This window comes from Heteronotia binoei, chromosome 10 (genome assembly GCF_032191835.1).
Source record: "Heteronotia binoei isolate CCM8104 ecotype False Entrance Well chromosome 10, APGP_CSIRO_Hbin_v1, whole genome shotgun sequence".
Taxonomy (NCBI): Eukaryota; Metazoa; Chordata; class Lepidosauria; order Squamata; family Gekkonidae; genus Heteronotia; species Heteronotia binoei.
This window is the reverse complement of record NC_083232.1, coordinates 378,262-405,171: the sequence shown is the minus strand read 5'-3', so window position 1 is coordinate 405,171 and position 26,910 is coordinate 378,262. Positions and strand designations below refer to the sequence as shown.

The 26,910-nt window shown below is 54.9% G+C and overlaps 1 protein-coding gene across 4 annotated transcripts in view; it reads left to right on the top strand.

Annotated features, from left to right (window-relative positions):
* LOC132578050 (arf-GAP with GTPase, ANK repeat and PH domain-containing protein 3-like) overlaps positions 1-26,910 on the top strand; it is a 403,463-nt gene that overhangs the window by 306,163 nt on the left and 70,390 nt on the right. Inside the window, exon 1 of one of the 4 annotated variants that reach the window (XM_060247879.1) lies at positions 19,123-19,942. The exons of the other annotated variants lie outside the window; for them this stretch is intronic. Coding sequence (XP_060103862.1) covers positions 19,168-19,942 — 775 coding nt within the window. The 5' untranslated portion in view covers positions 19,123-19,167. Of the gene's footprint in view, positions 1-19,122; positions 19,943-26,910 lie in introns of those variants that run through there. 4 annotated transcript variants of the gene reach the window in all.

The following is a 26,910-nucleotide window of genomic DNA, read 5'->3' as shown; positions in this document are numbered from 1 at the left end:
TCCCCCTAGGCCCCTCCCACAGCTAGAGTGGGGAGGGGGCTGTGGGTGATGGGGGGCACAGGGAGGCTGCCCTTCAGGTCTGTCTGCAGGTGCCCCCCACACCACACCATGCCATCAGGGCCTCCAGAGCCCCCACAGTGGAGGTGGGGGCAGGCAAGGCTTCCCCTCCACAGAGGCTTATCTGGGGGCATCAGTGGGGGGAGAGGGTGGCCCTGGAGGTTCTGTGGCATTTGGCCATGCAGTTGGCATTTGGCTCTGCCTCTGTGCAGGCAACTGGGCGGTGGCAGTGCCCCCCTCCCTCTGTCAGAACCCCCAGGGTGCCTTGTGGGGGAGGCAGGAGGGCTGCTCTGGGGGGGGGGAAGAGCCTTCAAGGGGCCTGCCTGTCTTCTCATGTGCTAAAGCAAAATCACAGTTGCCTTTTGTCAGAGTGAAACAACAATGAACAAATCCTTTAAAAAATTAAATTCCAAAACGGCAGAGAGGGGGGAGGAATTTTTGCCCTGTCTGTCTTGCCTTGCATGCCAGGGCACGGGGGGGGGGGGATGTCTTGGCTGTGTTTCTGGAGTGGGGGCTGTGGAATTCAGTGGGTGCTGGGGTGGCACTTTGTCAGTTGAGGGACTTGAGCTGCCCGGCTCACCTCTGAAGGTTGCTTGTTTGGTTTGGCTGAGTGTGAGGAGGAGGAGCGTGTCTTCCCAGTGACCATCTCGCCCTCCGGTTTCTCTGCCATGGGGGGTCTTTGGGTGGCCAGGTGGAGAGCAGAAGGGGACCCTGTCAGTCCCTGTGTGGGAGTGGGGTGTTGTAGGTCCCAGTGGGGGAGGGATTGCATCTATGGATGGGGTGCCATAGGGCCAGCTGGCATGGAGCCCAGTGGGACTCGGAGATTCTGTGCCCCCACGGGCACATTTTCCCTATCCAGATGTTGTGTGGGGCACCCAGTGCTCTTCAGCAGACTTTTAGCTTTCTGTGGAAGAAACAGGGCAACACAGTATAGAACAGAAGGAAAGAGCACACCATTGGGCATGCAGAGAAATAAACAAAATACAACATCTTTAGTCTATGTGTCAATTTCTGTATTATATATACAGGTACCATATCACACAGTAGAAAATAATTTCATTCACAAGGAAAGGTTCCACTGCAAGAATAAGACGGTCCGTTTTCACTGAGGAAATGTTCATATACAAAAGTTCATCTAGGACACACAGTCGCCTGTGAGATTCTTCAATAATTTCTGCGTGGAATCCTGCAGGTCCCTGAAGAAATTTGGCTCCAAAGGCAAAGGTGCTCCTTACATGTCAATCGACTCAGGACCACGTTTCGCTTAACAAGGCTTTTCCTAGAGCCAGTCTGTTCTGTAGGAGTCACAATATGACGTCAAGCACAAAGCTTGTGCCCCCTGTAAATGTATTAAGACTAAAGATTTTGTCTCTGGTTTATTTGTCTGCCCGCACAGCACAGGGGTTTGCTCTTCTTTTTTAGCTTTCTGTGGCAGCCAGTTGAGGGCAGCAGGGTCATTGTGTCTTGGATGCTGGGGGTGGGGGGAGATGCAGTTGTCCGTGGGTCTTTGGAGCCCCCCCCCCACTGGTATCATCAGGTGCTCCTGCCCTCCCTCCCCCTTCCTGCCTTCTCTCTCCAGCAGGGGCTCAGGGGGGCAAAGAAGTCACATGCCCTGGGGTGCCTTGGTGGTGACGGTGGGGGGGGGGTGACCTATAGGGTATCATGCCCCCTTAAAACAATGGCATGTATGGGACAAAAGTGGAGAGGACATAATTCTTCTGGATTGCCGCTCTGTGGTGTTTCCCCATGAATGCGGGGAAGTTCTTGCACGCTGTGTCTGATCCATATTTTAGTATACAGATTTGTCATTTTAGGAATAATAAATCAGTTGGGACATTAAATCTAATATGAGATAGTTTCTGTAAATTAATACAACAAGAATCCACTTATTTTCCTGTTTCCAGGTGTTTCATTTTAAAAAAAATATGCTTATGAGTTCACATGTTGTTTTAATTGTAGCTCACCTTTCCTGCTGAGGCTGGAGGTGAATTACAGAATATAAAGCCATGTGAGCAGAGACCACATGACAACCCATCAGTGAACTTTGTGGCAGGGCTAAGATTACAGAACCGGAGGACAGACACAAAGGCAGGACTTGCCGTAATGCAGGCCGTGGATTGCAAAGGCTGAGGGCAGTGTACTCAAAGCGGGGGGCTGGGGGGGGGAATAATAGACATTGCAGTTATGTCCCTTTATAAAACCACCGCCCCTGGATGGTTCCATTCTACTGGGGTGTTAATCCTCTTATACAGAATGCCCCCCTGAAGACTTTTTGTTTTGTGGCAGGACAGGAGGGTGGGGAGTTTCGTGACTTCTGCAGACAGGCGGGAGATGCAGCAGAGAAGGGCCGGGCAGGCCGGCAGCTGCCGGTGCTCTTCAGGTCTCTGGGAAGAGCTTTGGCGATGACAGCCAGTGCCTTGCATTGGACTCCATAGCGGATCAGTAGGCTGGGAGCACATCCATGGCACTGCCTTCTGCTCAGTCCGGGCTCCTCCAAGGTCAATCTTGTCCGCTCAGACTGGCAGCCGCTCTCTCCAGAGGGAGCTCTTCTGTACCCCTGGAGATGCTGCTGCTAAGGGCGGGGCCTGGGGCCTTCTGCATGCCAAGCAGCTGCCCTACCCCTCCCCACCCCTCAGGGACTGCAGAAGGGGCCTGGCATGCCCGCTGGGCATGGGACCTGAGAGTGGCCAGGCAGTGACCCCGTGTCCTCTGCAGCTTCCTAGGTGACTTTGCAGGCAGAGCCACACAGAGTGCCAAACAGTAGCCTGAGGGCCAGGGTAGAGGGGGATCTTCCGGGGTCCATAGAGATGAAGAAAGCATTCCTCCCCCCTCCCTCCCTCCCTCCCTCCCTCCCTTCCTTCCTTCCTTCCTTCCTTCCTTCCTTCCTTCCTTCCTTCCTTCCTTCCTTCCTTCCTTCCTTTTTGGTGTAGTGGTTAAGTGGGTGGATTCTTATCTGGGGAACTGGGTTTGATTCCCCACTCCTCCACTTGCAGCTGCTGGAATGGCCTTGGGTCAGCCATAGCTCTAATAGAGAGCCAGTTTGGTGTAGTGGTTAAGTGCACGGACTCTTATCTGGGAGAACCGGGTTTGATTCCCCACTCCTCCACTTGCACCTGCTGGAATGGCCTTGGATCAGCCATAGCTCTAATAGGGAGCCAGTTTGGTATAGTGGTTAAGTGTGCAGACTCTTATCTGGGAGAACCGGGTTTGATTCCCCACTCCTCCACTTGCAGCTGCTGGAATGTCCTTGGGTCAGCCATAGCTCTAACAGAGAGCCAGTTTGGTGTAGTGGCTAAGTGCACGGACTCTTATCTGGGAGAACTGGGTTTGATTCCCCACTCCTCCACTTGCACCTGCTAGCATAGCCTTGGGTCAGCCATAGCTCTGGCAGAGGTTGTCTTTGAAAGGGCACCTGCTGTGAGAGCCCTTTCAGCCCCACCCACCTCACAGGGTGTCTGTTGTGGGGAAGGAAGGGAAAGGAGATTGTGAGCCATTCTGAGACTCTTCGGAGTGGAGGGCGGGATATAAATCCAATATCTTCATCTACCTCACAGGGTGTCTGTTGTGGGGGAGGAAGGTAAAGGAGTTTGTGAGCCACTCTGAGACTCTTCGGCGTGGAGGGCGGGATATAAATCCAACATCTTCATCTACCTCACAGGGTGTCTGTTCGGGGGGGGGGGGAGGGAAAGGAGATTGTGAGCCGCTCTGAGACTCTTTGGAGTGGAGGGCGGGATATAAATCCAATATCTTCATCTACCTCACAGGGTGTCTGTTGTGGGGGAGGAAGGGAAAGGAGACTGTGAGCCCCTCTGAGACTCTTTGGAGTGGAGGGCGGGATATAAATCCAATATCTTCATCTACCTCACAGGGTGTCTGTTGTGGGTGGGGGGGGGGGAAGGTAAAGGAGATTGTGAGCCTCTCTGAGACTCTTCGGAGTGGAGGGCGGGATATAAATCCAATATCTTCATCTACCTCACAGGGTGTCTGTTGTGGGGGAGGAAGGGAAAGGAGATTGTGAGCCGCTCTGAGACTCTTCAGAGTGGAGGGCGGGATATAAATCCAATATCTTCATCTACCTCACAGGGGTCTGTTGTGGGGGAGGAAGGGAAAGGAGATTGTGAGATTCAGAGTGGAGGGTGGGATATACAGTAAATCCAATGTCTTCTTCCCTCCCTTCCGTTTTGGCAGCTGTATTACCTTGCTTGTCCCTTCGTAACGCTGGATGCAGCATGGCCCTGAGGTTCTTAACTGAGTTGCTAAGTCTCAGGTGGACTCAGGTAGCAGGAGTAGGGGGCCACAGTTGGCAAAGTGCCCCCTCCTACCCAAGAATCCACCCGAATGTCTCACTTGTTGCGTTTTGATACTGGAGCAGGTAGGAAGGAGAAGTGTTGCTGGACATGAGCTGTTGGTTATGTTCTCCTGGAAGGGAAGGGTGAGAGTTTATTTCCCGCCTGCTTGGATGTCCCGCGTCAAAGAGACACAGGCTGCCTGGATGCCTAGAAAGGATACCCTTTCTCTGGGAGCAGGAAGGGAGAAATAACGTGGAGCAGGAACTGCAATTATCTGGACGCTGAGGAGAAGCTGCCTTGGGCCTTGCTCTTCACTTGGGGCTAAAGCCAAGCAAGACTCAGGTGGCAGCAACTTAGGGCCTCCCTCCTCCCGGAGGGCAAGGGGTAAAGGGGAGAAGACCCAGCCTGGAGAACGAAGGCAGAAAAAGAGTTCTCCAATAATAGATAGGTTGCTTCCAACAAAAAGGTATTAAACAGGGGTGGTTCTTGTGGGGTTCTTGAGCTGCCTGCATGAGACCCATGGTTTTGTGATGAGACTGGGGCAGTGGTGCTCAATTCTTGGTGCTTGGGGGGAACTATGGGAGGGCTTCTGGAGTTCTGGCCCTGCTATTGGATCTCCTGGTGGCCCCTGGGTTTTGGCCACAGTGTGACACAGAATGTTAGATTGGAGGGGCCATTGGCCTGATCCAACAGAGCTTCTCTTACGTTCTTACAGTATGTCTAGGGCAGTGATGCTCTGTCGTCTTCTGCTTGGGGGCAAGAGTGGGAGGGTTTCTGGAGTTCTGGTTCCACTGGTGGACCTCCTGATGGCCCCTGGGTTTTGGCTACTGTCTGACACACAGAGTTGCAGTGGATGGGCCACTGGCCTGATCCAACATGGCTTCTCTTATGTTCTTCGGTCTGGGGCAGTGATGCTCTTTCTTCATGGTGCTTGGGGGGCAACACTGGGAGGGCTTCTGGAGTTCTGGTTCCACTGATGAGCCCTGGGTTTTGGCTACTGTCTGACACAGAGTGTTGGAGTGGATGGGCCACTGGCCTGATCCAACATAATCTATGTTCTTATGGAACACTATATCTGGGGCATTGATGCTTTGTATTCTTGGTGTTTGGGGGGGAATAGTGGGAGGGATTCTGGAGTTCTGGTCCTGCTGACAGATCTCCTGATGGCACCTGGGTTTTGTCCACTATGTCTGGGGCTGTGATGCTCTGTCTTCTTGGTGCTTGGGGGGCAACAGTGGGAGGGCTTCTGGCCTTGCTGGTGGATTTCCTGATGGCCCTGGGCTTTGGCCTCTGTGTGACACAGAGTGTTGGACTGGAGGGGCCATTGGCCTGATCCCACATGGCATCTCTCAGGTTCTTAAAGTGACCACGTCTTTTAGGCCAGGTGTGGGAAACTGGGAGATTAGAGTCCTGCTAAGGGAAGCAGCTTCCCCCCCCCCCTGTGGCTTTTGAGGCTTTAGTGGAGAATTGCTCAAGCGTGATCAAGGTAATTGCCCCTCCCCTCATCTTGGCTTCCTGTAGCCGTGGCAGTTTCTCCTTGCAGTGGGTCCTGTGTGGTGTTTGAGACCCAGCAATCCTGCAGTGCTGGCCACTCTGGGAGGGGGGAGGGCCCTGTGGATTCTGCGGCTGCCAGAAGAAGCCACCTGATTCTGGGTGATGCTTGTAGAGGGAGGGGTCTCTGCTGCCCGCTTGTGCTGGGATGCTGGGCAGGGATGGCCCCTTCCTTCCTTCCTTCCTTCCTTCCTTCCTTCCTTCCTTCCTTCCTTCCTTGGTGATCCTGGGCTTTCCTGTGATTTGGGAGATTACAAAACATAATGGGGGGGTTGGTTCCTTTTGCTTTTTGCCATTTGGTTGCCAAGCAACAGAACATAACTGCTGTCACGTTTTCTAAGATAGTTCTCTGGAACAGAAGTGTGTGTGTGTTGGGGGTGTGTGTGGAGGAGAAAGCTGCTGGCTGGCTTGCTGAGCTGGGCTACTGGTGGCCAGCTGGAGTCTGACAGGGGGCCCCCAAGGGGGGGGGGTTCCTGCTCTGTTGATCCTGGAAGCAGCAGCAGCTCTCTGGCCTTGCTTTGCAAGAGTCCTCTTGCTGGTTGCCTTGGGTTGGCAGGGAGCCTTCCAGAAGCCCTCCCCCCCCCCCCCCCGCTGCCTGACCCTCCCTCGCCTTAAGGGTCCTGTCTCCTGCTGGGGGAAGGGAAAGGGAGCAACGGGCAAGGTGAGGGCTCTGAAGGGAGAGCTGTTCTGCCTCCTCCAGCCCTCGGTGGTCCTTTGCTTGGCTGGCTGGGGGGAGGGCAGCCTGTGTGCTGGAGCTGGCAGCCCCCCCCCAGTAGGTGTGTGGGGGGGAGATGAATTTAGCAGGTGAGGAAGTGGCCTGGAGGGCCAGGTGTTGGCTGGGGGAGGGGCGGCTGCAGAGGCTTCAGGAGGGCCCTGTGCCAGCCTCGTGCAAAGTGCCCACCCCGCTCCTGTGGGCCTGAAGCAGCCGTGGCTGTCCCACAGGGAGTGGGGTGGGGGGGGGAGCCTGGGCCTGGATGCCACCAGAATCTCCTCCGAGAACCTCACAGAGTTGGAAGGGGCCATGTGGGCCGTTTAGGGGCATCAGAAGTCTCCATGACCCCCAGGATGCATACACACACACAGACACAATACTCCCCCCCCCCCACCAAAAAAAGGGGAAATGTAGATAACAGCAGAGAGGCTGTGAAGAAGTGCCTTGTCTCCTGGAGGGCTGGCAAGCAGCAGAAGTCTTCCCTGGGCACTTTTCCCTCCAGGCAGGGAGGAAGTGGGTTTGCTGGCCCAGCAGCTGGCCTTCTCAGAAATGCTGGCAATTCCAGCAGGAAAGGCAGAGGGGTGGGCGGAGAAGCCTTCCCCCTTTCTCTCCCCTCCTCAGGCAGAGAGCAGCGGGTGGGAGGAGTGAAATCCTAGACAGGCTGCAGGAAGCCGCTTCCCGTGACCTGGGCTGGCGTCACTGTCAGGTGGGTGGGGGGGGGGAGCTGGGCTCTCCTTCCTTGGGGAGGCGGCTGGGGGGCAGCAAGCCAGCCTGAAGGATGCTGGAAGTGGAGGGGGGGATTTGATTTGAATCACTAGTCAGGAAGACACACTTTAAATCATGGCTTTCCTTATAAAGGTTCATTCTTGGTAGCCTTAAGATTTACAGCCCAGATGAAGGTTTCCATTTGGTATAATAATTTTTCAGGTTAGTTTTAGTTATATAGATAATTATGAAATAACTGCAAGGTGAACTAACTCCAGTTTAATAGGTTAATCATTCGTATTTAGACAACTTTTCTGCTGTACTTTATTAGAAGGATAAAAATAATCATTAGCAATAACCATTAAATTGTTTTTATTTAACTAAATAAAATTGTTTTATTTGACTAAAGCAATAGCATATATATTTGTTTACACTTCCTGGAGTCTTCTGCTCAAAAGTTTCACTTTCCTTTGTGTGGCTTGCTTCTCCCTCCTCACACTTCGCTTTTCCCATCGCCTCATTATGCAGACCTCTTCCACCCAAACAATCTTATATTCCTTGGACTTCTTGAAACTTGGCACTTGAGAGAGAAGGGCCCGGTTCTGTGTGCCCAGTTCTGCAGAGGTCCATTAGGGCTGAGGTTTCTTAACTCTGCATGTTTATTTTATAACATAGTTGCTGTGAAGAAGAGGCCTGTGGTCTCTGCAGACACCATTTCCACAGCTTTGAGAGCTAGCATCTGTGTCAATATCTTCTAGATAGAAGAACTGCCCCTAAAGACCTTACAGAAACCTCTGGAAAAGCATATTATTGTGAATGGATTGATGGAATTCATTTACCAAGAAACGGAAACATTGTTGAATACACAGCCTCATGATACATCACTAAAAACTAACCCTTGAACTATTTTGTATCTTAAATAGAAAACTATCTTTAGATAGATTTCTCTCAAAAGCATTTTAGTTTAAACAATCAACATTAAATTTAAAAATCTGATTTCAATTAAAAATTGTTTTTTATTTAGAAACCCTTGGTTTTTCTCCAGCCTTCTGGAGGCTGAGGGCAGCTCTGCAGAGAAACGAAGAGCTCAGCTGCTGAGGCTGAGTTGATGTCTGATCCCAGGCTGCACAGGAAGCTCTGGGCCAAGAGGAGGATCAGGGCCCTCCAAGTGCAAAACCTCCCCAGAGTTTCCTTGTCCTGCTGTCCTGCTTACAATTCAGGGAGTGCTTGACAAAAAGGCCAAGAATAAGGCAAAGGACTGTGGATGATCCGTCTCTTCCTAGGATTTCCGCTTGTCTCTCTGCTTGCAGAATCATTGTGGAATGGCTTTGGAAAGATGGCAGTGTGGGGCATTACAGGTCCTAGGGTACAAATACCTTCATCTTCTTGGATAAACAGGAGGCAAAGAGAGGGATGATGTAATTGTATTAGACTGAGGAATGGTCGTTTCCCCAGCATTAACCCCAATTTTAAAGTAAAAAGTAGTTTGATGCAGCTGATATTTCTGGGGGCTTCACACAGTGGGAAAATGCTGGATTCGAAAGATTTACTGACATCTTGGAAGAATGGAGGGAGGCCTTGGGAATACTGTGAGCCAAAGTGGGAACATCAGCAAATAAAAGAGAGCAATCTTGGCATTAGTAATACTCTTAATTTGCAAACTACCAGAACCTGAGGTCTGACCAAGCAGCTCACTATAATGGAGCAACCCACCTTTAAAAAGAAGAGTGCTGTCTTCAAAAGTATATAAATTGCTCCAGGATGGTGAAAATTCTAGATAAAACTATGTTGTGTTAAGTCAACGGCCATTTCTGGGAATGCTGTCATTTATACTTCCCTCGCTGGGCAGGGGGGTTGACTAGATGGTCTCTAAGGACACTTTGAGCTCCAGGATAATGTAAAGGCCTGTCTATCCCTGTAATTCCCTGTGTTCCAGCCCCATTCTTCAGGTGGCCACTTTCTGGCTGCTGCTACATTAAAGGGATTGGTGAGGCCCCAGCTACCTCTGTGGTCTCTCCCCCTCTGTGGAATGGGCTCCCCCAGCAGATGTTGGCGTTGCGGCTGCCGCTCAGATGTTGGGAGCGTTGGTTGCAGACACTGGGTTGCATTTGGTAGGCTTCATGGGGCAGAGTTTGGAGTTTTATTGTCATTTGATGTTTTAATTCCGTATTGCAAGTGGCCTGGAGTCATGGGGAAAGGCAGGGGAGAATGCTATAATAAACAAATGGGGCTCTTTGTTAAACTTAAGTAGGTGGCTGCCCGTTTTGCTGTGGGCCCTGCCGGGGCGGTCCAGGAGCTGTGGGTGTTCTGAGGCCGTGGACACCCGTCGGAGAGATTAGGCCACTCAACCAGGCAACATTGATTGCTTTACTTAATTTACAGCTGGCCTGGCTGAGACTGAGGGCCAAGGTGTAAGGGACGCAGTGTGGGACATTCAGACCGGGATCAGCAGTGACTCCACCTGGCAGGTGCGTCCCGAGGAAGAGACCCGGCAACAGACTCTGCTGGCCAAAGTGCTCTCCTGTGTGGCTCTGCTGTGCCCCTGGCCGCGGGGCGGGTGGAGAGAGCCTGGGAAGGGACCCCCTTCTGAGGGGAGCTTTTCCCCTCCAAACCTGGAGAAAGGCCCACAGTTTACAAGACCCCCCCCCCCGGTGCCCGGTGCAAGCGCTGGGCATGGCCTGTGCTGAGGGCTGGTGGTGCCATTTGGTTGCCCCCAGAAGGCCGAGAGGAGGCCTGCTTGGCTGCCAGGGCTTCTGCTGCCTGCTCCTCTTTCCTTCCCTTCCTGAGAGGAAAAGGAGGTGGTCTGAGACAATGGGCACTGGTCCCTTTCCGTAACCCAGCGCTGCTGCTCCCTGCCCCTGCAGGAGGTGGCTGGGGAGGAGAAGTGGGAGCCATTGGGAGGCAGCGTGAGAACTGCCACCCCCCCATCACCCCCCACCCTCGCTGGAGGTGGTGGCCCTGCGTGTGGCTGGGAGGGATTCCCCTCTCCCCAGCAGCTATCCACTTGTACATACCTGTGCTCTTTCTGAAAGCTTATTCCTGGACCATTCTGCTCCACACTATCTGCAGAAGAACAGAAGTGTGGGGTGGGGTGGGGGGCTTCCTCGTGGCCTCAGGTGGGCTGTTTCTTGAGGTGGGGTGGGGCCATGGAGAAGGCATGCAAATGGGTCGTTGCTGATCTTACTGGTATTGGGGGGGTTTCCCCTTTGGAAAACTTTGCTTGAGTACGTGAAGCTGGGAGGGTGTCCGGAAGGCCATGAAGGGCTTTGCAGGTGGTGTAGCCCTCTAAATGTTCCCTCTCCATGTGCGGGAGCTAGCTCACAATTTTTTTAGCCTCTGGCTCACACATATTTTTCTTAGGTTAGGAAAGACGGCCCCAGAGCAAACCAATTTATGCAGTAGCTAAAGCACTTGCTCACAACTTAATGCCATAGGTCATGAAGTAGAATTTTTGCTCACAGGATTCCACAGGTGGGAAACGGCATTGGATATAGCCCGTACCTTCAGCTGGATCCAGCAGCTGAGGGACTGCAGGATGGGTGTACAAGATGCTCCCCACTACCACTGAGCTTCAGTGTCCTGTACCAACTGGAGTTTCTGGGTTGTCTTCAAGGGCAGACCCATGTAGCCTGCAGTGCAGTAGTCTAGCCTCAAGGTTACTGTGGGATGGAACCCTATGGCCTGATTGGTTGTGTTAAGGCAGGAGGCCTCCTGTGGGCTGAAAGACGGTGCCACCAGTCTCTCCAGGCATCAGACTAAGGATGCCGCCCTTGAAAACTTTGTGCCTCCTTCGAGCTCTGGGAGTCTTTTAGGTGCCACAAAGTTATGTCTGAAAAAGTTGTGTAATATCTTTTGTTGTGACACCAAAGTATCACAATGTGCAGCTTTTAGGGGAGAGCAGGAAAAATGTGGGGCAGGGAAGGCCAGGTGAGGGGGGTAGTCATAGGGACAGAGCAGTGGAGGGGGGATTTCCCTCCCCCCATTAAATCTTAAGGGTCCAAAACAACAACTTTATGTAAGAAAAAATGTGGCGAGAAAGCAGACTTATTATAAACTCGTAAAACCCTTCTGGCAACAAGTTATACAACATAAAAGAAATTATAGGTTATAAAATTAGTTTATTGCCAGAAAACATGCTATTGAATAGCAGGATGGATTTGAAACTAAGTAAACAGTTGATTTAATCTGGATTTTAATTTCCACAGCTAGATAGAATGGGCAGCGAGTTCACCTCCCATGATAGAGCAGATTATGGGGTCATTTTGTTATGTGTAAATTATCACAGAATATCTCTAACTCTCCTATAGATCAATAAAGTGACAATGCGGGATCTCCTTATAGCTTTCATGGCAAAAAAAATATTGTTCCAAAAATCCATATTATAAATCAATGATATTCTTTTAGTTTAAATAATAGACACCAAATGTTTTAATATAAATGTACCTGTTATGGTTAACTAATAATGCCAGTTTTGTGAATGAACATAAATATAAATGCTGTATAGTTTGGCAATTAAAAATGCAAAAAGAAACTGGTGCAGAGCTTTAGGTCTGCCTCCCAGCTGGGGGGGGGGCGTTGCTTGCAAAAGGGGCTCTGTGGAAAGGGTGGGGGTGCCCTGGATGGGGGCCTCAGGGAAGCCGCCTGCTCTCTTGCCTTTGCCCCTCCATCCCTCACTCCCCAGGAAGCAGCTTTTCTGACTTCCAGTCAAGCCACCACTTCGTTGTAACATCCCACAGTGCAGAGAAACCCCTCTTCTACTGGAGCAGCAACTCTTCCTCCAGATGTACCTTCAGCCGCTCACTGAATATTTGTCCACAGTAGTAAACTCAACCCATGGGAAGCCAGTTAGTTAATCAGTTCAGTTCAGTGCTTTTAATGTGATAACAGTTCTGAGAGCCACAGGTAGAACTTTACCTGTGGAAGATAACATTGTGTAGCAGGTATGCCAGGCACCCTTTCACCAGTTTGCATTCAACTTAATGAATTTAAAATGCAAAGGTCTTTCAGACCAGAATTAAATGGCTGCAGCCACCTCCACGCCAGGGCCAGTCTGCTCTGAGCCATAAAAGCCGGCCCAGCCAGGGCTAGAGCAGAGGGCTCCTTCTGACCCAGGGCCTGGCTCTGAAGCTACTCGCCCTTCCCTCCACATCCACTCCCTGCGCTCCAGCTGAGACCCTCTTCTGGGAACAGAAGCCCCCCCCGTCCCCCCCCCCCGAAGAAGGCAGGCAGGCAGGCATTGCTCGCAGAAAGGATTTCAAAATCATCCCCCCTTCCTGGGAAAAAGATGCCGTCTTGTGATGGAGCATTCCTTGGCGGTGGGCAGCGGTGCAGAAGGGAGCAGAGAGCCTTGCAGGGCTGTTTCCCCTGAGGAGGAGAGGGGGTGGGGCACTCCCAGAGGGTGGGGGAGAAGCAGCACTGAGCAAGTGAGTGATGGGGGGGGGGCTCTTTCTCACTGCCCTGCCTTCTGCCTGCCTGGCCTCTTGGATGCTTGTGTGCTTTTCTCTGCCTTCTGCCTGCATGGCTTTTCTAGCCAAGATGTGGGTTTTCTCCCAGCAGTTGAAGAAGAGGAGGGTTCCTTTGGGGCTGGTTTCTCCGAGCTGCTGCTCTGCCTCTTGGGCAGGCCTACGAGTGCCGCCTTTACAGGTGCTCCCATGCCAGCGGGCAAGGCTCCTTCTCAGTGGGTGCTCTGGCCTTGTGGAGCCGCCTGCTGAAGGAGGTGCCCTCAGGTCTGCCTCCCACCAAAGCAGGCCTGTAGCCCCAGGGGATGCCGCAAGAGGACGCTGCTTTCCAAGAGGCTGGGGCGAGGCCTCTTCTGCAGCAGCAGTTGTGGCAGGGCCCCTCCTTCCCTCCCTCCCTCTGGCTTTGGCCGCCTTCTGCCTTTGGCCTTCCTAACCCACTCTCCTGCATTATGGCACTCCATGCTGCGGGGCTGTGACCTTGTCTGCAGGATTTTCCAGTCCTGTAAACTTTTTCCATCTTCACTGTTGTACTTATTTAATTCTTTGAGCTCCTTCCCAGAGCCCGGTTCAAGGTGCCTTCCCATTGAAACCACAGGAGTGGAGCAGAAGCCAGTCCGTGGGGATCTGACTTGTCCTCGAAATGTTGTAAGCCGCCTCCCCTTGAGTCTCAGTGAGAAAGGTGGAGTGAAGCCAGGCTGCAGAGGCAACAAGACAATTGCTGGATCTGGAGGCAAGCCTGACTCACCTTGTGCCGCAGGGGAGCTCTCGCTTGCCCTTGGGGCTGGTCAGGTGGGAGGAAGGAGGAGAAGCCTCTTTTGTGCCTCCAGCAGCAGCAGGATGGGCTTCCTCTGCTCCAAAGTCAGGCCCTTGGGGCTTCCTCTGCCCATCTGGCCAGCACAGACTCCCCTCCCCTCCCCTCGCTGCAGCCCAGCGTGGCAACGAGGACCCCTTTCCCTTTGCCTTTTCGAGGGCGCACGGAGCAGCCATGGGCTCCTGATCTGTGCACAGTGGGGCGTGGCCCAATCCCTGCTCTTGGCCAGAAGGAGGCCTCCTCCAGAAGACATGATTGCGTGGGGGTTCCAGCATTATGCTGTTGCCAGTCTCGCCTCAGAAACCTGAGGTGTACCTGGCTCCTTTACTAGGTCCCTGAAAGCACTGCCTTTCATCTCATAGGCCCTTCAGAGGCCTTAAGGCTAGCAGGTGGAGTGCTTGAATACCGCTCCCCCCCCCCCGTGGCCCAGAAACGTGGTTTTTGCCCAAGCATGGAAGCGACAGGCCCCTTCAAGGACAGACAGATTTTGTGGACTAGAAGATGGGGGTGGGGGTGTTCATGATGATGATGATATTGGATTTATATCCCGCCCTCCACTCCGAAGAGTCTCACAGTGGCTCACAATCTCCTTTCCCTTCCTCCCCCACAACAGACACCCTGTGAGGTAGATGAAGATATTGGATTTATAGCCCGCCCTCCACTCCGAAGAGTCTCACAGTGGCTCACAATCTCCTTTCCCTTCCTCCCCCACAACAGACACCCTGTGAGGTAGATGAAGATATTGGATTTATAGCCCGCCCTCCACTCCGAAGAGTCTCACAGTGGCTCACAATCTCCTTTTCCTTCCTCCCCCACAACAGACACCCTGTGAGGTAGATGAAGATATTGGATTTATAGCCCGCCCTCCACTCTGAAGCGTCTCACAGTGGCTCAAAATCTCCTTTCCCTTCCTCCCCCACAACAGACACCCTGTGAGGAAGATGAAGATATTGGATTTATATCCCGCCCTCCACTCTGAAGAGTGTCAGAGCGGCTCACAATCTCCTTTCCCTTCCTCCCCCACAACAGACACCCTGTGAGGTAGATGAAGATATTGGATTTATATCCCGCCCTCCACTCTGAAGAGTCTCAGAGCGGCTCACAATCTCCTTTCCCTTCCTCCCCCACAACAGACACCCTGTGAGGTAGATGAAGATATTGGATTTATACCCCGCCCTCCACTCTGAAGAGTCTCAGAGCGGCTCACAATCTCCTTTCCCTTCCTCCCCCACAACAGACACCCTGTGAGGGAGATGAAGATATTGGATTTATATCCCGCCCTCCACGCCGAAGAGTCTCAGAGCGGCTCACAATCTCCTTTCCCTTCCTCCCCCACAACGGACACCCTGTGAGGTAGATGAAGATATTGGATTTATATCCCGCCCTCCACTCTGAAGAGTCTCAGAGCGGCTCACAATCTCCTTTCCCTTCCTCCCCCACAACAGACACCCTGTGAGGGAGATGAAGATATTGGATTTATATCCTGCCCTCCACTCCGAAGAGTCTCAGAGCGGATCACAATCTCCTTTCCCTTCCTCCCCCACAACACACACCCTGTGAGGTAGATGAAGATATTGGATGTATATCCCGCCCTCCACTCCAAAGAGTCTCAGAGCGGATCACAATCTCCTTTCCTTTCCTCCCCCACAACAGACACCCTGTGAGGGAGATGAAGATATTGGATTTATATCCTGCCCTCCACTCCGAAGAGTCTCAGAGCGGCTCACAATCTCCTTTCCCTTCCTCCCCCACAACAGACACCCTGTGAGGTAGATGAAGATATTGGATTTATATCCCGCCCTCCACTCTGAAGAGTCTCAGAGCGGCTCACAATCTCCTTTCCCTTCCTCCCCCACAACAGACACCCTGTGAGGTAGATGAAGATATTGGATTTATATCCCACCCTCCACTCCGAAGACTCTCAGAGCGGCTCACAATCTCCTTTCCCTTCCTCCCCCACAACAGACACCCTGTGAGGTAGATGAAGATATTGGATTTATATCCCGCCCTCCACTCCGAAGAGTCTCAGAGCAGCTCACAATCTCCTTTCCCTTCCTCAGTGTTCAGTGGCAGGCTGCCTCAAAGCCCCTTTGAAGATGGGCTTGTGAAAGCAACCACAGTCGGAAACAACTGGTGCTTCCACAGGGGACCTTTCCTTTCCTTGTCTGCTCACAGGAGGTCTTGGGCAGGGGCTGGGCAGCCCTTCCTAGATTCTTGTGAAGTCCATCCACTGGTCGTGAACTTGGAGTGGGCCTGCGGGGGGGGGGGGCTTATGTGATGTGGACAGGCCAGAAGAGCCTCTTGCCCCTTCCTGGCCAGCTGCAAGGTGTGTGTGTGTGTGGGGGGGCACCTCTCCTGCCTGGCCACAGTTGCCTCTCATTGCCTGGCCTCTGCTGCCCCCCAGTGGCCATTGGTGATGTTCTGCTCTTGCAAAGAGGATGGGATTCTGCCTGTGATGGGGGGCGGGGGGGGTGGAATGGAGCAACCAGGCAGTTTCTGACCTTGTTTAAGAAGGCCTTGTCACACCCTTTGCAGCAGCCGATGCAGAGCCTGGTCAATGTGAAGCAGCGGTCGGACAGGGATGCTCTTCTAGGCAGTTCCTGCAGGGAGTCGGTGGGGTTGGCTAGATGGCCCCTGTGGCCCCTTCCAACTCTGAGATGCTGTGATTTGTTCCTGGCCTTGGGCAGAGGGTGGTGCTCCCCCCGTCACCTTCTGAAGAGCGTCCCATCTGAAATGGAACAAATCAGGTGCACTTGTCTACTGGTTTGTTCTATTGTTTCAGACCAAAACGGCTTTCCATCTGAAACAGGAACTGTCAAGGAGACCTTTGCTGTTGTTCCTTGCAGTTTTTTTTGGGGGGGGGAGCATTCAGCTAGGGACATCATCCTGATGAGTTTCTTCCCCCCTTTTTTAAAAAAAGAATTATATGTTTTATTAAGCTAGAAAACCAGCAAAACATTAAAATTAATTGAATAGCAATTGCAGCAAGGAACATGTAAGATTAATCTAGAAACCAGTAGAAAAAAGGAAACTGATTAGGCTGAGAGCCACACGAAAACCTTGAGTTATAACTGAGCTTCTCTTGAGGGGAGTCCCTTTGAAAGAGACATGCCCCCCCTCGCTCGGTCTGTGGGCCCCTGTGGCTGCTCGCTCAGGGGTTCTGCTCCGGCCCTCGGCCAAGTGTTTGAGGAAGGGGCCTGTGCAGCTGGAGGTGGGCCTGCCACGGCCCCGGAATCTCCCCCAGCCTCTCTGGCGGGAGGTTTGACTCTACAGAAGAGTGTTCTGCCTGTTCCCCCAGAACGGAATCCCGGGGGGGGGGGGTTGATGGAGAGCCAGAGCCCTGCAGGCAATGGCCACCTCTGCCCTGCCGCATGGGGGCCACGCGTCCCCTGCCCAGGCAGGCTGCTCAGCAGGGGAGGATGCCGGGGCCCCATGCAAGAGGGTCCTCTGGAGTGGCCAGTTCCTGAAGGGTGGCTGCTGCTTGGCCCGGAGAGGTCACCGGGGGTTGGGGGGTGGCGTGAGATCCCTGGGGCGGTCTGCCAGTCCTCACTCTCTTTAGCGGTGGCATTAGGTGGGTCATCGGTGGAAGTCCTGGCCGGGTGCCCAGAGAAGGTGGCAAGAAGGGTGGAGGCCAGTCCAAGGGAGGGGCCTGAGCTGTTGTGGGCCGAGGGAGAGGCTTGCGGCTTAGGGGTGCAGTGGGTTTCTGGCCTGTGCTTGGAAGGGCCCCCTCAGCCCTTTCCTGAGAAGAGTGATCCCTCCTGCCCCTCGCGGGCCTTCTCCCTGGCACAGGGGCTGTGCTCTTCCCCTACTCTGGGCAGCTTGACCCCCCTCCCTCTCAAGCATCCCCGGCCATGTCAGGCATGCCAGAAACCCCAACCCACACCTGGCCCCACCCAAACACTAGGCAGACATGGGGGCTCCACCCCCCCTTTGGGTCTGCTTTTCTCTCTTCCTTGAAGAGAAGAAGAAGAAGAATTGCAGATTTATACCCTGCCCTTCTCTCTGAATCAGAGACTCAGAGTGGCTCACAATCTCCTATGTCTTCTCCCCCCGCAACAGATACCCTGTGAGGTGGGTGGGGCCGAGAGGGCTCTCACAGCAGCTACCCTTTCAAGGACAACCTATGTCAGAGCTATGGCTGACCCAAGGCCATTCCAGCAGGTGCAAGTGTAGGAGTGGGGAATCAAACCCGGTTCTCCCAGATAAGAGTCCGCACACTTAACCACTACACCCAACTGGCTCTCTATTAGAGCTATGGCTGACCCAAGGCCATTCCAGCAGCTGCAAGTGTAGGAGTGGGGAATCAAACCCGGTTCTCCCAGATAAGAGTCCGCACACTTAACCACTACACCCAACTGGCTCTCTATTAGAGCTATGGCTGACCCAAGGCCATTCCAGCAGCTGCAAGTGGAGGAGTGGGGAATCAAACCCGGTTCTCCCAGATAAGAGTCCGCACACTTAACCACTACACCCAACTGGCTCTCTATTAGAGCTATGGCTGACCCAAGGCCATTCCAGCAGGTGCAAGTGGAGGAGTGGGAAATCAAACCCGGTTCTCCCAGATAAGAGTCCGCACACTTAACCACAACACCCAACTGGCTCTCTATTAGAGCTCTGGCTGACCCAAGGCCATTCCAGCAGCTGCAAGTGGAGTAGTGGGGAATCAAACCCGGTTCTCCCAGATAAGAGTCCTCGCACTTAAACACTACACCAAACTGGCTCTCTATTAGAGCTATGGCTGACCCAAGGCCATTCCAGCAGGTGCAAGTGGAGGAGTGGGGAATCAAACCCGGTTCTCCCAGATAAGAATCTGCGCACTTAACCACTGCACCAAACTGGCTCTTTCCCTCTGTTCTTGCAGAGCCCCTCCCCTTCACTCCTGGGGAGCTCTGGGATTTGCAGGAAGAGTCTCAGCAAGGCCAGGGCGATGGAGGGGGGGCGGCTTTGGCTGGAGCCCTGTTTTCTCTTGAGGGGGGGTGGCATTGCCCACTGCTGGGGGCTCCTGCTAAGAACCCCGGAAGGCCTCCCAGAGCACCGCTGCCTCTTCTTTGAGGGGAGCAGCCAGTCCCTCTTCTTGGCTTCCTTTGGTCTGCTCCTGAGGCCTGTCTTGCTTGTGTGGAGCCAGGGGTCCCTCCACCCCCCCTGCCCTGGGGAGGCAGCTCCAGCTGGGCTGAGGGGGAGAAAGGAGGAAGCAGAATCGGTATGTGTGTGGGGGGGCGGGAGCTGAGGGAAGCCTCCTCTGTTGTTGTCCCTGGGCCTGGGAAGGGCCAGGGGCTTCTGCCCTTGGAGTGCCCCCTCTGCGGCCTGACTTGGGCTCCTGGCTGGTGGCTCTTGCTGGGCCTCCACTCCGTGGCGGGTGAGATCCACACCAGAGCTTGCGAGGTGCTGCTGCAGAGTCAGGTTGGGGCATGCCGGCTGCTGCTTGCGTAGGCCTGAGAGAGAGGCACGCAGAGGAGAGCTGGAGGAGTGGAGCGAGCAGAGCCAGGCGCTGGCTGGCTGGCCCACGGGAGGGGGGGGGGAGAGAGAGCCACTGCTGTTGTGGTGCCACCATGCCCTGGCACATCCGGAGGCTCTTGGGTGACAATGCCCGAAGGCTGGCGCTGGAGTGAACTGGGCCGCCCCCCCGGAACCCCTCGGGCGTGTCCCAGGCGGGCGGTGAGCGTGTGCGAGTCCCTGGACCTGCAGGGGGTCCCCGCAGTGGAGGCAGCCCTCCAGGCAGCAGAGCGGCAGCGGCACAGGCCAAAGAGCCTCTGCTTGGTGGGCAACGGGCTTCACCACGGCCCTTCGCAGCAGCAGCAGCCCCCCAGGGCCAGGAGCGGCCTGCTGGACTTCCTCCGCCTGCGCCTCCATCGGCGGCATGAGGAGGGCTCCCCCCGCCCTGCCAGCGTGGCCTTCTTGCCCTCGGCAGCCCCAGAGGGTGTTGGGGGCTTCCTGCGTGGGGGCTCGCTGTGGGGCAGCCGTCGGTGGAATATCTTTGGTGGCCGTGGGGAGGCGGCACGCAGGAACCTCAGCTCCCTGCGCAAGAGTTTCAGCTTCCGCCTGCGCCGGGGCCAGGAGCTGCACCGCTCGGGATCCGGACTCCTGCACCCTGCCCGCTTCCGCACCCGCAGCGAGGGGGACGCCAGCTCCCTGCACACCTGCCCCAGCAAGCGCGACCTCTTGTACCCGGAGCCGCGGCAGAGCCAGCAGAGTGGCTTCTGGAAACTGCTCACCAGCCGGCTCCGGCGCCGGGAGCGCTGCTCGGGCAAGTCCTTTAGCCCCCTGGAGCCCCGGGGCGGCACCGGCCCTCCCCTGTGGAGCCACCCCGGGTCTGAGCCTCTCCTGCTGGCCATCGGGGGTGGCGGCAGGACTGCGCCAGGTAAGGCGGGGGGGGGGGGCTGCAGGGGCGTTGCGTGCTGGCAGAGCACTGCCTTCTAGCCTCCCTTTCCCAGCCAGAAGCGTGGCTCTCCTTGTGTGTCCGTGGCTGACTGGACCGTAGCTTCCCTGCTGGGCCCTGGGAGGCGGGGGCTGGGCGCTCTGCTCTTAAAGGAAAGAAGGGGCGTGCGTGTGCTTGCCTGCAGCCACCATTGTTACTGTGTGCCCTGCCTTCGTAACAGCCTTGCAGAGTTAGGTACCAGAAGTGCCCCAGGAGGCCAGGAAGTGCGGCCTCGGCCCCACATGCAGTGCTCAGGGCCCCCCTGCCTTGCCCGACCCCTTGGCTGTGGGGCTGAGCCAGCTGGGGGTGCTCCTTAGCAGGGGATGCCTTTGAGGGCAAGGTGGCTGCATCCCTGAAGCGGCTCTCTCTGCAGGGTCTTCCCCGCCCCCTCCTCCCTCCCACTGTGGTTCTCCTCAGGGCTGCCTCCTCAACCAAGCAGGGCTTCTTGGGAGTCTTGGGGAGAGATCTCTCTTTCTTTCACATCACTGACTGCCTGACCCTCGTAGCCGCAGGGGCTGCCAGTGGTGCCCCTCCTGCTGCTGCTGCAGGTCTCGGGCAAGGGATGCCCAGATAGGTGGCAACCTCCCTTCTCTTCCCTCCCTTCTTCCTTCCTTTCATCCCCCCTCCTTCCTCCCTGCCTTCCTCCCTCCCTCCCTCCATCCTCCCTCCTTCCATCCTCCTTCCTTCCTTCCTTCCTTCCTTCCTTCCTTCCTTCCTTCCTTCCTTCCTTCCTTCCTTCCTTCCTTCCTGCCTGCCTTCCTTCCTTCCTGCCTTTCTGCCTGCCTGCCTTCCTTCCTCCCTCCCTCCCTTCCTTCCTGCCTTCCTGCCTGCCTTCCTCCCTTCCTCCCTCCCTTCCTTCCTCCCTCCCTCCCTTCCTCCCTCCCTCCCTCCCTCCCTCCCTTCCTTCCTTCCTCCCTTCCTTCCTGCCTTCCTTCCTTCCTTCCTTCCTGCCTCCCTTCCTCCCTCCCTCCCTTCCTTCCTTCCTTCCTTCCTTCCTTCCTTCCTTCCTTCCTTCCTTCCTTCCTTCCTTCCTTCCTTCCTTCCTTCCTTCCTTCCTTCCTTCCTTCCTTCCCTCCTTCCTTCCTTCCTTCCTTCCTTCCTTCCTTCCTTCCTTCCTTCCTTCCTTCCTCCCTCCCTCCCTCCCTCCCTCCCTCCCTCCCTCCTTTCCTGCCACCTGCCTGCCCGCCTCAGTGGTGGGGAAAATGGGCCTGGTCTGGACAGCTGTGGATGGGGAGGGGGATGAGGTAGTGGCGGTCAGGGGGAGGAGAGGTGGGCTCTGCTGCTGCTGCCCCCCTCTGGCCCCACAGATTCCTGGCAGGCAGCAGGGCAGGGGCTGCTTTGGTGGGGAGAAGGGGGCTCTGGCAGGGATGGCTGCGGGGGGGGGGGGGGCTTGGAAGGCGAGGCTTGTTCTTTGAATCCCGGATGAGGTGTGTGTGGGGGGGGAGGTGGGCCCCAGGACCCCCCCTCTTCTGCCCTCTTCTGTGGAGGTTGGGCAGACCCTGCAGCGGAGTGGGGGGAGTCCAGGAATGTGGGCAGGGCGTCCGTAGGGCAGACTCAGCTGTTCTCTGCCCTGCTTGTCTCTACTTGCCGGCCTGGGAAGGGCGGCTCTGCTCTTTTTTGGGGTGAGGTAGCCCCTCCCCGGTCGGTCTCCGTGGGGCTGGCTCTGGCTGTGGGGAGGGACGGCTGGGGGGTGCGGCAAGGGCGAGAGAGTGACTTTGTCCCGCTCAGGTGGGGTGAGGTGGGGGCTGCTGCTTCTGAGCTGAGCAGAGGGGGAGGCAGGCTGAAGGCAGAGGCTGTTCCCAGAGCAGCAGGGCTGGGCTGAGCCACGATGCCCCCCCCCTGCACAGGACTTAGCTGAACAACACAGAGTTGGGGGGGGGGGGGAGTTGAGGCGCCATCTCAGCCTGGTTTGGGACAGTTACAGCCCCCCCCCCGGCTGCAAAGGGATGCAGGAGATGGGGGTGGGTAAGAAGCAGCCCCCTCCGTCCCCTTGGTGGGGGTGGGGGTTGTGTCAGGCACTGAGCTGTGCCTGGACCAGGGCTGGGGGAGGGCTTGGGGGGGCCGGGCAGGTGCTTCTGGGGGTGGGGCTGGGCAAGCAGGGGCAGAAGGCAGGCAGCCCCCTCAACCACTTCCTGCAAGAGGCTTCCCCCCTCGCTCTCTCCGGGGTCTTTGGCCTGGCCAGGGTTGCCTCTTGGGAGGAAAGGAGAGGCCGGGAGCCTTGGTGAGATCCAGGCTGGACTCTTGCAGGGCATTCTCCTTGGGAAGCTGCACCTGGAGCAGAAGGTCGGAGCCTGCTGTCCGAGGGAGCCCTGCCTGGCTGGGGGCCATGGCAAGGCTGAAGGGCCGTCTTCGCCCACACAGTCTTGCCTGCAACTAAGACCATGGGGAGAGGCCCTCCTGGCCCCATCAATTACAGACACTCATTCATAGGGTCGGAAGGGACCGCCAGGGTCATCTAGTCCAACCCCCTGCACAATGCAGGAAACCCACAAATACCCCAAATTCACAGAATCTTCATCGCTGTCAGATGGCCATCTAGCCTCTGTTGAAAAACCTCCAAGGAAGGAGAGCCCACCACCTCCCGAGGAAGCCTGTTCCACTGAGGAACCGCTCTAACGGTCAGGAAATTCTTCCTAATGTTGAGCCGGAAACTCTTTTGATTTAATTTCAACCTACTGGTTCTGGTCCTACCTTCTGGGGCCACAGAAAACAATTCCACCCCATCCTCTATAGGACAGCCCCTCTAGTCCTTGAAGATGGTGATCATATCACCTCTCAGCTGCCTCCTCTCCAGACTAAACATCCCCAGCTCCTTTACCCTTTCTTCATAGGACTTGGTTTCCAGACCCCACACTATCTTCGTCACACTCCTCTGGACCCTTCCAGCTTGTCTATATCCTTCTGGTCTGACCAGAGCAGAGTAAAGCAATATCATTACTTCACCTGAACTGGACACTATACTTCTGTTGATACATTTGCCTTTTTAGCCACCGCACAACACTGTTGACTCATGTTCAGTGTATGGTCCACTAAGACCCCTAGATCCTTTCCCCACATTCTACTGCTAAGACAAGTCTCCCCCGTCCTATAACCATGCATGGGATTTTTTCTACCTAAATGCATAACTTTACATATATCCCTGTTAAAATTAATCATATTGGTTTCAGCCCAGGTTTCCAGCCTGTCAAGATCATTCTGGATCCTGACTCTGTATTTGTGACCCCACCCAATTTAGTATTATCTGCAAATTTAATTAGCATTTTCTCTATTCTTTCATGCAAATCCTTTATAAAGCTATTGAACAAAACAGGTCCCAGGACAGATACTTGAGGCACTCCACTTGTCACTCCTCTCCAAGAGGGTGAGGAACTCTTTGGGTGCGATCTGTCAACCAGTTACGGATCTGCCTAACAGTAATAGGGTCCAAACCACATCTTACAAATTTGTCATCAAGAATATGATGTGGAACCTTATCAGAATCTTATTACTGAAATCAAGATAAACTATATCTACAGTATTCCCCTGATCCAGCAAGGTAGTAACTTTCTTGAAAAAAAGATCAGATTAGTCTGACATGACTTGTTCTTGAGAAACCCCTGTTGGCTGTTATTGATCACAGTTGTCCTTTCTAAATGCTCCAGGACTGACTGTCTGATGATTTGTTCTAAATCTTTTCCACGGATAGATGTCAAGCTGAGAGGTTGGCCCACAGCAACAGGAGGGGGGTGGAGTTTCCGTGACCTCAGCTGAAACCTTGGAAGGGTCGAGAGGCTGTTTGCCAGGAGCCCCTGTGGAGAGAGGGCAGCTTGGTTGAGGGGGGGGGGGGAGATGAGCTGGCAGTAGGACGGGCCCTGAGATTTTGGGGGAGGCAGTTCCCCTCCCCACCCCCAGACCGCATTGCAGGGGAGGAGTCTTGGGTGGATCCATAAGATGTGTTGGCGGGGGTGGAATTCAGAATTCTAGGTCCTTTCCCTGCCATGGGGAGGGGCTTCACAGTGCCTCCCCTCTGCCTGCTGGGGGTCTGTTCCCTTTCCTTGCTATCTCCCCTGAGTGATTGTGGGTTTTGAGGGCTGCAAAGCCAAAGGGAGTTGTGTGGGCCCTGGAGGGGAGAGGTCACAATGCCACAGTGAGCTCCAGGGCCCAGGCAGAGAGGCCCCCGCCTTCAGGTGCCAGGGTGAAGAACGTCTTCCCTGACTTGGGAGGGGGTTCCTGAGGTCTGGCCGATCTCTTCTCTCCTACAGCTGGGCGGAGGAGCGCCAGTGGGCAAAGAGGCAGACAGGAAATTGCAAGTGGTTTCGTGGGGCAGCGGGGCTGGGGGGCGGTGGGGACCTAGGACATTTGGGACTGAACAGGCCTTGGTGTGCCCCTGGGGGTGCTTTCTGAAGTTTTCTTTTGGCTGCCTGTTCTTGTGGGTCACAATGAGGGGTGGGGGCTCAGGCTTGGCTTTGCATTGCTGGCACTGGGATTGCTGTGGAGTTGGGGTGTGTGTGCTTCGGGTAGCATGGTCCTCTTGGCCCTGGGACTGTGTCCCAGAAGACCTCTGTGGCTTGGCTAATAGCCCTAGGGGAGGGGGGAGAGGAGGGGGCTGTGCACTCAGGGTCCTTGGCTGGGAAGTCCACCCTCATTTCTTGTCCTTCAGGCATCTGGTGAAGTGACCTCTGAAGTGTGCAAGCCGCTAGCAGGATGCCTCTCAGCTCCTGAAGACTGGAGGACCGGAAAGGCCTCTCCCTCTCTCCTGCGGCCCGAGAGAGAGGACCATTGCCGGTCAGAGGAGCCAGGGCTAACCTGCAAAGCCACAGAAGCCCTTTTGGTGGGACTGCCTTGTGGGCAGGTGGTCCTGGCTCCCATCCCCAGCAGCACCTGGGGTCCAAATGGGGGTGGGGAAGAAGACGCTTCCTAAGCCCTTTCTCCTGAGCTGCTGGTGGTGGTGAGGGAAGACAGGCCCAATGGGGGGTGGGGGCTGGGGAGTGTGTGTTTCTCTCCCCCTCTCCCACCCATTGCCCCTTCTGGGTTGTCTAGCTCAGAGTTTGCACTGCCAGGGATCAGAGAAGGCAGACTGTGCCACTTCCTCCCTGGCCTCCGGGGGCTGCTTCTGTCCTTGCCTGCTCCTCTCTTGCCCACTGCGAGCCCGTCTCTGGCTGTGTCTCTCAGTCTGGGCTCTCGTGGGGGGGGGGGGGAGAAGGTGCTGTGGCTTTGGAGCCCCCCCCCCCAGGCCCAGTCCACCCTTGTCTGCCTGCTGAATCTGCTGGGTGTGGGAAGCGCTGCTCCTTCTACCGCCTGCTGGTGGTCATTGCAGGGTCACTCAGACCCCCCCTGGGAGGGAGGGATGGGAGGGAGTCTTTCCAGCAGTCACCGGGAGGTTACAGCCTCTGTGGCTGAATGAAAGCCTCCTTTTCCCTGCAGAATCCTGGCAGGGCTGCTGGGTGAGGGAACTGCGCTTGTAGTGGCTCCGCAGTGGCTGGTGCAGCCTCCCACCTCCAAGGTTGAGCCGCTTGTTCCATGTCATTTTCCAGCTTCTTACTCAGAGCTTTGCCCCAAATGGGAAGCCGATTGCCCTGAATGCCAAACGGGAGAGATTCCAGGGTCACGGGTGTGGCCGGCCCCGGCAGAGGCCGTAACTGGCTACACTGAGCCTTCTGATTGGTGCTCTCCGGAGGCATGAGGCAATGCTGCTCTGGGCATGCTCAGTTAGACCCTGCTCTGACAATGTTTTCCTGGCATCAGAGCCACTTGGTTGTATTGTTCTTTGTGTGGAGAGCCGGTTTGGCAGCGGGTCAGCCTTTCATAACTCCTTTTGGCGATGAACGACACATCCCTCCAGCCTGTTCAAGGGTGCAGAAACGAAGGAAGGAACAGGAAGCCTGACAACATCTATAGCAGGGTGGCCAAGGGTAGCTCTCCAGATGTTTTTTTGCCTACAACTCCCATCAGCCCCAGCCAGCATGGCCAATGGCTGGGGTTGATGGGAGTTGTAGGCAAAAACATCTGGAGAGCTACCGCTGGCCACCCCTGATATAGGCAAGATCCAGTTGAGCCTGTGGGTCAGAATGATCTATATGTCCCAGATAGGAATTACCTGGTACCCGTGGAACAGGGATGCCTTTAAGATCAGCAAAGTTTAATTCTGGGTGCGTGCACACACACACACACACACGAGCTAGTTTAGGCCCAGAATGAAACTTCTTGTTGGTGGTCTTCAGTGTGCCCCCAGACTCAAATGTTCTGTTGCTTCAGACCAGACCAGCTGCCCAGAATGTGTCTTCGTGGATCGTGCCTCTGGTTAGTCCTTCAATCCATCACATCCCCCTCCATGCTGAGAAGAGAAAGGATTAAGCACAAATGAAGAGGCAGAAATAAACATCCTAGAAGCAAAACCCAGCATTGTTTATTCCTGCATGCCGGCTTTCATTAACAGGGACCAGTCCTCTTGTGGGTGAAAAACTGGTTAATTAACAGGAAACAGAGAGTGGGTCAAATGGGCAGTTTCGCAGTGGAAGGCCCTGCAGGGCTCAGCACTGGGTCTGGTGCTTTTTAACTTGTTCTTTCATGACTTGGAGTTGGGAGTAAGCAGCGAAGTGGCAAAGTTTGCAGATGACACAATATCATTCAGGGAGGACTGTGAGGCACTCCAGAGGGATCTGTGGAGACTGGGGGGGGGGGGGCAACATGGCAAATGAGGTTAAATGTGGCCAAGCGCAAAGTAATGCACATTGGAGCCCAAAATCTCAACGATAAATACAGGTTGATGGGGTCGAAACTGGTAAAGACTGGCCAGAAGAGAGATCTTGGAGTCGTGCAAGAGAACGCATTGAAGATGTCAATTCAGTGTGTGTGCAATAAAGAAGGGCAAATGCTGTGCAGGGGATTATTAGGAAGGGAACTGAAAATAAATCACCCAGTATCATAATCCC